This window comes from Gopherus evgoodei, chromosome 1 (assembly GCF_007399415.2).
Source record: "Gopherus evgoodei ecotype Sinaloan lineage chromosome 1, rGopEvg1_v1.p, whole genome shotgun sequence".
In the NCBI taxonomy this organism is placed as follows: Eukaryota; Metazoa; Chordata; order Testudines; family Testudinidae; genus Gopherus; species Gopherus evgoodei.
This window is the reverse complement of record NC_044322.1, coordinates 216,979,241-216,987,760: the sequence shown is the minus strand read 5'-3', so window position 1 is coordinate 216,987,760 and position 8,520 is coordinate 216,979,241. Positions and strand designations below refer to the sequence as shown.

The 8,520-nt window shown below is 45.8% G+C and overlaps 1 protein-coding gene across 5 annotated transcripts in view; it reads right to left on the bottom strand.

The window, feature by feature from the left end:
• CLCN1 (chloride voltage-gated channel 1) overlaps nucleotides 1-8,520 on the bottom strand; it is a 143,793-nt gene that overhangs the window by 28,367 nt on the left and 106,906 nt on the right. For all 5 annotated transcript variants that reach the window (XM_030536351.1, XM_030536334.1, XM_030536342.1 and 2 more), the window contains 3 exons: nucleotides 7,607-7,685; nucleotides 7,164-7,289; nucleotides 2,768-2,852 (listed from right to left, as the gene is read on the bottom strand). In XM_030536351.1, the coding sequence (XP_030392211.1) occupies nucleotides 2,768-2,852; nucleotides 7,164-7,289; nucleotides 7,607-7,685 (290 nt within the window). The remainder of the gene's footprint in view (nucleotides 1-2,767; nucleotides 2,853-7,163; nucleotides 7,290-7,606; nucleotides 7,686-8,520) is intronic.

Here is an 8,520-nt window from a genome sequence, read left to right as displayed (position 1 = left end):
AATGGCTAGAAACTTACTTTATTTCAATAAAAGCAGAAATTCTTGTGAAATTATATAACTCCAGGACCTGGTGTTTTAACCGATGTGCCAAACAGCATGAGACAAAATAAAATCACATGTGTTGTCTACACTATGTATGTAACATTTGTTTATTTTCTGGTTTTAATAGAAAACAAATTCCCTGTGGTGGACTCAGGTGGTGCTCTCTCTAATCTGAAGTGGACTTCTGCGCTTCTTCCCCACCACCCTGGCACTGAGGGGAGGTGTTGCTCCTCTTAGAACAGTCTTGTACATTTACAGGCCCAGGAAAACAAAATCTGTTCACCCATGTTGCCTGGACTTGTGTCTTTTTTGTGCTGCCTGAAAGTGAGGAATGATGCTGGCTGGAAAGGAAGAGAGAGGGAGAGGTGGGAATTTGCTAGGGTAGGGAGAATGCATTTCTAAATCGGTGGGGATTAAAGCTAAGCTGCAATGAGCTTTGTGAGTGCTTGTGAGTTCCAAGGTGGAACCTGGCTTCCCCTAGAGGAGATTGTTGTCTCCCTTTATACCACACCCATCGCTGTGATTTCCGACACTCCTTTTCAGCCTCGGAAGGTTTTTTTTTGTGTCCCATCAGTACACCCCTTTCCCAGTAGCAGGGTGGTGTTGGAGAAGAACAGAACTACAGTCTGAAGCAGTTCAAAATGCAGCTGCAGGAGCTGTCACAGTCCTACAGTTTCAAAGTTAAAGAGCCAATTTCCCCTTGCCCATCCAAACAAATGGACTCACCTACAGTCAGTGAGTGAGTGAACCTTTGAAAGGCAGCCTTAGAAGCAAGAGAACAAACTGGATGAGTAGGATTTTCAAAAGTGACTTTCAGTGGGACTTGTGTTCCTAGCTCACTATGGGTATGTCCGCACTGTGAGCTGGAGGTGTGAATTCGAGCTTGGGTAGACATATCAGAGCTAGTGCACTACAAATAGAGTGTTGCCATGGTGGCACAGCCAGAGGTGCTGGAACAATTTGTGTAGTGGGGGTGCTGAGAGCCATTGAACCCAACTGTAAACCCTGTATATGATGGAAACCACTTCAGCGCCCCTAGTTCCAGCATGGATGGGCATGAGCAGTAGGAGAGGCTAGCTGCCCCTAGCATGTGCCTATTATCTCAGATGGGTACATACGTACTCAAGCAGCTAGCCCATTCCATCCCTTGTGCCTGCAGCTACACTCTATTTTTAGTGCGCTAGCTCAGTCAGACCTCGTGTAAGTGGGGGAATGGTTCCCCTATTGTGGGGAACTTTCCTGGCTTATCCACTACCCCGGTGAAATGGGCTAGCAGAAGAATTTGAGTCCTCGCTCCCACTTCCTTTACCTAGAGGCCTCCCTGCCCTTGAGGGCTCCCCTTCCGCTCTCCTGTGTGGCATAGTCCTTGTAACCTCAACAAGGCTGGGCCCAGGATTCCTGGGGGGCTCAACCCCTAACCTTTCTGTGGACACCTAGGACAGGGGCGAGGATGTCCCCATTCCAGGTACTCTTTTTTGCACTGGACATTTCCCTGACCCACTGATCATTACATACAATTTAAAGAAAATACAATTCATTTAATCAGCAATTAATTAAAAAAGGAATAAGGAAAAATGGGAAAAGTTAAAGGAAAACACATTACCCCTCTATGTGGCAGGGAACATTACAAACAGTGTCTCTGGACTGTCAGTTCACAGTCTGTTTCTTGTAGGTCCCAGGCCTCCTTCTCAGGCCCTGGCTGTGCTGCAGGGATGCTGTGGGTTGGACACTTGCTTTGGTGGTGGCCACACACCTTCGGGCTTTGGGTGGTGGGATCCTTCTTCCCAGTGTCAGCCCCCCGTTAAGTTAAGATCCCCTACCAGTCTGGCCTGCAAGGACCCTTGGTTGGGGGTGTTTATCTGCACTGGGACCTTTGCCCAGGGTCCCCCCTTGGCTGGCCCCAGTTGCTCACCGCACAGGGCTTCAGACTGCTCCAGCTCCAGCCTCAGTTCCACTGTTCTAGCTCTGGCTCCACTCTGCCTCAGCACTGATGCTGCTTCTCTGCTTTCAGCCCCCTGGGATGCTTCTCTGGCCCCTTTGGCTCTGTGGCTGCAGCCCTGCTACCAGCATAGGGTCTGCTCTTTCCATAGCTCAGCCCCACTCTGTCTGACCCAGGCAATTCCAGCTCACACAGAGGACAGGACCCCCCTGGCCTTCTGACTCCCTGATTAGCCTGCCTGCCCTATCAATCAGGCTGACCTGGAGCACTGACCTCTCCCCATTGCCCCTGGGGATTGTCAGTCTCAGGGTCCTGATTTCCCATTGACCTTCCCCTTTTGGTACTGGGAGCTAGCCAACAAAAACACCCCCACTGAATGTTAATAAAACAGTCCCTTACACTAGCATGGATATATCTCCTCACACTGGAAGGTACACCTCCAGTTTGAAGTGCAGACATTAGGTGATTTTGAAAATCCCACTGCAGTTCTGTATCCCCCTAGAATGGATTTGGGTGCAGCCTCCCAAAAGAAGGTGAAGAACCTGAACTGGATTTCTGCACTCTTCAACTGGGCTCTGAGTTCAGACCCTGTGAGCAGTCAAAGAACTGGGACTGGGTTTCCATGATCACTCAAAAGTGGTTGTGTTGCAATATCTCTAAGGCTAAACCTCCAGGAAGAGTTCTATGGTCTAAACAGACTGTCACTCCATTTTATGTGAAGATTTGCAATGGAGTCCGCTTGATATCAGTTTAGCACTACAACTTGTTGAGTCCCTTTGGACTTACCCTATCACAGCAAAGGCTGGCAGCTCCTGCAGATCAAAGGGGAAATCCATTCGAAAGTTAGTTCTGAACAGGGCCGTGATGGTGACTGTGTGAGAGAAGAGAGAGCAAGAGATGGGAGGGGGAAAAAAGAGTGAGAAAGTCCAGTCTGCATTACTGAATAAGAATATGAGATAGGATCTGTGGGGAAATAGCAGCATGGGCTTGGGTAATTAAAGTTTTCATGGCAATGAACATGCCAAATTAAGTGTGTGCAGACAGCTTTAACTTGGGCATTTCCTGCATTTTGAGTGCTTCAGTTTGTACCCTTAATGTTCTTTTAATTTGTGTGGAGAGGGAGGGTAGAGGGTTAATGGAAGTGATGTACTTTCAATCTAACTTCAGTTTGTCAAAGTTTTCTGCTTGGGAATAGTTTCTTATCCTCAGAAGATAAATGGGACTTTTCCTTTCTTTTCACTGTATCTCAGTCAGCCCCTGATAAGATCATCCCTGTCACAAACTGACAAGATCACCCCATGGGGACAAAGCTGGGCTCGTCTCTGCATTTACACAGTTCTCATAAGAGGTACAGAAGGAATTATCACAGTCATAGAAATCAGAGAGGGAAGAGACCAATTAGGTCTCATCGTATCCACCAGCCCCTTCCTACCCTTCTGCTCCCCCACCCTTATTGTGTTCCACTTTAGTTTTAAATGACTCAGGTGATGGGTTTCCACCTCTTCCCTTGGAGCCACCTACCCAAGAGTTAAAACTATAGATATCTATATACTGGTACAAACGTAAGACGTTCAAAAGCTAGAATCAGTGAACTAAGAAGGTCTTGCAGCAGATGAGGATTTTGATACAATAGGCTTTATGGAAACGTTGGAATGACAAACATTCATGCAATACTGCAATATCTGTTTATAAACTACACGGAAAAGGCAAACTAGGCTGAAGAGGTGGGGGAGTAGCTTTGTGTCTAAAGGTTTCCATAGAATCTGATGAGATACAAACGTAGAGTGGACAGAACTACACAGCTAAATCTCTAGGGATACAAATCCCAAAATGTAAGAATGTACTACTGGCCTCCGGATCAAGCAAAGGAAATTGAGTGCACAATGTGGAGAGAGATCAGAGGCAGGAAAACCTAATAAACAGTGATAATGGGGCAGCAAAGAGTTCTGTGGCCCTTATAGACTAACAGACATATTGGGGCATGAGCTTTCGTGGGTGAATACCCACTTCGTCAGATGCAGGTGATAACGGGGGGGGGGACTTTAGCTACCTACATATAAACTGGTCAAACAGCACAACGTGACCAAATTTACAAAAACCATTTCTTGACACTGGGGCAAATGCTTCTTGGAACAGTTAGTTCTAGACCACAAGTTAAGAGAGGTTATTCCCAGCTTACTCTTATGAAACAGAGTTGCTAATTCAAAAAGTGACAGTGGCTGCGTCACTAAGTAACAGTGACCACAGTGTAAGAAGGCTCAACATCCCAGAGGCAAGTAAGGTACCAAAAAGTGACACTAAACTTTAAAGAGGGAGACTTCAATAAATGAGATAGTTAGTCAAAAGGCCCTAAATTTGAAAGTAAAGGAGGTAAAAGCCCTCCAGGTGGAATGGATGCAATTTAAAGAAACAATAGTACTCTCCAAAGACATGTGCACCGCGGAACAAAAAGACGACCAGGAAGGCAAGGAGTAAACAAACATAGCTTAGGCAAGGCTTGAGAGCCTATTCAAGCCAAACAAAAATCCTTCAAAATTTGAACCTCTGACCCTAGTGAAGCCAGTAAACCCGAAAACAAACTATAGCAGGCATTAAGTGGGAGAGAAATTAGAAGGGCCAAAATGGAGTTTGAAGAGCGAATAGCTGAAAACCCGTATATGGGAAGCAGAAAACTGGACAAAGAATTGGTGGGTCCCTTGGCTCACCCCCAGGAGTTAAAGGGAAAAATTAAGGAAGACTTGGCTGAGAAGATAAGATGCATCTGTCTTTGCTACTGAGAATGTTGGGGCGATTTTGACCCTGACCTGCTCTTTCCTAGTATTAGAGATGAGGTCTCAGAGACTGAGGTCTCAGAGACGAGGTGCCGGAACAAACTGACAATTTCAAAGGCAATAAGTCACCAGGCTTAGATGATTACAGGCAAGAGTTCTGAAATAGTTTAAAGATGAAGTGAATGAGTTGTTAATAAAAAAATACACTCTCTTTCACTAACAACAGTCACTGCTTCCAAAGACTGGAGGGTAGCAAATGTACCTGTATTTTAAAAAAGCTCTAGGGATGCTTTGGGGAATTAGCCTTAGCTTCATGCCTGATAAACTGGTTGAAATAATCATTAAAAACAATAACAAAGTTTATGATCTGACAAGTTGTAATCTGCATGGATTCTACAAAGGCAAGTCACGTCTCATGGATCTCTTAGACTTCTTTGAGCATGTCAGTAAAGTAGGGGCCGGTTAACATTTATTTAGACTTTCAGAAGGCCCATGACAAGGTCCCACACAAGATGGTAAGAGGCGAAGTGTTCTCATGGAGCAAAAACTGTCTACAGGACTGAGAGCAAAGAGTGGGAGTAAATGGTCAATTTTCATCATGGCTAAAGGTTAACAGTGGGGGCCACAAGGTTCTGTAATAGGTTCTGTGCAGTTTAATATATAAATGATCTGGAAAAGAGGATGAGTAATGAAGTAGCAGAATCTGAAGATGGCAGAATTATTTGAGTTAGTCAGGAGCAAAGAGGATTGGAAGGAACTTCAGAGAGACCTAAACACACTAGGGGAATAAGCAACATGGTAGCAAATGAAATTCAGTGTTGATTAATGCAAAGTAAGACACAGTGGAGGGAAAAAAATTAAACGTATACATCGTATAGGGTTCTAAATTAACTGTATCAACTCAGGAAGGGGACCCAGGTTTCAAACAGCAGTGACGAGCTTTTATCAATGTGCAGCTGCAATCAAAAAAGCAAACAAGATGCTAGAATGCATAAGGAATGGAATGGAAAATGATATGGAGAACATTATAATGCCTTGATATAAAACATAGTACAACTTCATCTGGATTGTGTGTGCAGCACCGGTCACCTCATCTCCAAAGAATATTGAAGAGCTAGAGAGAGCTCAGAGAAGAGCAATGAGAATGATCGAGGACCTGGAAAAATTCTTGTATGAAGAGAGATTGAAAAGATTGGGACTGTTATCTTAGAAAGGAAACAAATAACAGGAGACAAGATAAAAGTCTATGCAATAATGACTAGTCTAGAGATGGTAGAGCAAGAACTTTTGCGCTCCTTGCCACTTAACACAACAACAAGGCGACATTCAATGACACTGAAAGGTGGGAAATTCAGAACTACAAGAGGAAATACTTTCCCACCCAATTTGGGATTATACTGTGGAAATCGCTGCCCCAGGAAGTAGTTGTGGCCAAGCACTTAGCAAGATTCAGAAAGAAACTGGACAAGATTAACAAGAATATCCAGGGGTTTCATAGTCAATGACAGTAAGTATTGGAAGGGATATTAAACTTCATGCTTCAGGCCATAATTTAGTCTCTAACTACTAGGGACTAGGATGAGGCCTAATGTGGGAGGCAGATCTTCATACTGCAGTGCTCTTATACCTTCCACTGAAGCAGCTGGTCCTGGCTACTGTCAGAGATGGGACACTGGACTAGATGAACCATGCACAGTTTAACAGCCCCTCAGCATTAGGATATATTTTCCTCATATCCAGCTACTTAATCTCTCTGTCTTCATTACTGCAGTATCTGAAACATTCCCCTTTACCTCTCTGCACCATCCTGAACAAGCCTCACCCTCTGTGGTGTTAATATCTGCATGAAAATGCATTTACCCTCTTCTGCTACTTGTAGAGTTATTTTGTCCTTTTTTCATCATCCTTAGCCAGTATATTTTGCTCTTTCAATCTTTCCTCATAAATCAGTCCTTCCAGCTTCCTAATCAGTTGGTTATTGCACTTGTCTGAATTCCCTCCAATTTGTTACCTTTCTGCTTGACAGCCCAGTGTGAGGCTGTAAATACTGTCACCTCCCTGCTCTGGGATGGCATGTCTCTGTGTATGTAGCCCTACATTACATTGACCAACTGTGAATTCTCTCCTCAAGAATCCTCTTGGTTCTTGGGGATTCATGTATCCCCATGGTGAATTTTTTTGGCAACTCCAGACACACCTAGGACTGGGAGGAATCGGGGAGTTAGCTAATTTTTGACATAACTTTGCCACTCTCCCCTTTTTTTCCCTCTCTCTGCCTGTCATGTATGCAAGGAAGATGGTGGAGGAAATGTCACATCCTCACTGTATTTCTGGATTTGGGGAGAAATTGGAGATGAAGTAGATAATAGAGGCCTGGACACCAGACACAGTGGTCATGGTTCTAGCCTTACCTGCATCCTTGTTCCACACAGCGAGCACTCGGAAGATGAAAGCACTGAACGTGGCTGCAAAGAAACCACGCCAGTAATTGCGCACGGCAAAGTAGGTGGAAGTGACCTCAATGCTGAAAAGCACCCCTAGAGAAAACAGAGATGTTATCACCCGAACATATACCTGGAAATCTCCCCAGGACTTCTAGTATCCCATCCAGCCATCATTGCCCACTGCTGCCATCAGGTTTGGGTCAAAAAGGTTTTGCAAAGGAGGCAGAGTTAAAGGGATGGCAAAAGTGACAGGGCAGAATCTCTTGCTGCTGGAGGTTGTCTCTCTGTGGGGAGGACATACCAGGGAACGAGTGTGGGTGAAGCTGAAACTATTGGGAATGGTCATTGAATTGGGGGTTTGGGACGAAGGTATCCTGAGGAAAGGCAGAGGAAGGGGAGCAGCCACTTGCCTCCAAGTGGTGTCCCGAAGCAGCAGCCAACCCCCACAGCACAGCCCACAGTCAGGACATCAGTGTAATAATACGGCTGCTACTGGTGGAAGAGACAGAGGAGAGACAGACAGACAGAAGACGACAGGAAAGAAAAGGGAGAGTGAGCCACAAAATTAGACCAAGTGTCACAGCTTGTCACCAACCCACTATCACTAATGCTTGTGGAGTGTATGTCCATAATCTCTCTCTCATTCTTCCCTCCTGGACACCTCCAAAATATCCAAAGGGACTGAAGTAAAATTGGGTCCGGAATAAGGCATAGGCACTAGTCAAGTGATGAAGCACAATCTGAACTTCATTGAAGTACATGTATTTCTAGCCCTTGGGGTTATGAAAAAATGCCCCAGCCAGAAATTCTGTGTTGTGGGGACTCTCACGGCAACCACTTCATCATGACTGCTGGTATGGTGTCAGCAGAGGCCTCATATGCAGACTAGTGGGAGCTAAGTCCTTCCTCCTCCAGTGCAGAGGCAACGCGTGGGTGAGTATGAGGGGGTCAAATGCAGGGCAGGGAGGGAGAGGGGCTCTATCCTCCTATCCCTGTTCATGTTCGACCTCTCTCCCTGGCAGCCACGCGGGGAGTGGGACGGAGCTGCAGCTACCAGGGAGATCAACAGAACATGCAGTGGGGAGGCGCAGAGAGCCCACCCCCTCACAGGTAATGTGGAGTGAAAAGAGTGCTGTGGCCCTGGGCTGGGCTCAGGGTGGGAGGGGTCACTGGGCAGGGGAGACATGTGGGGCGGTCATGTGTCCTCACATTTACCTTGTGCACCTCCAGTATGGGGTTGTCTATTGCCTGTCTGAAGAGAGGGGTTGATGGTCTAGAGCAGGGTTTCTCAAACAGGGGTAGCTGCTTGTGTAGGGAAAGTCCC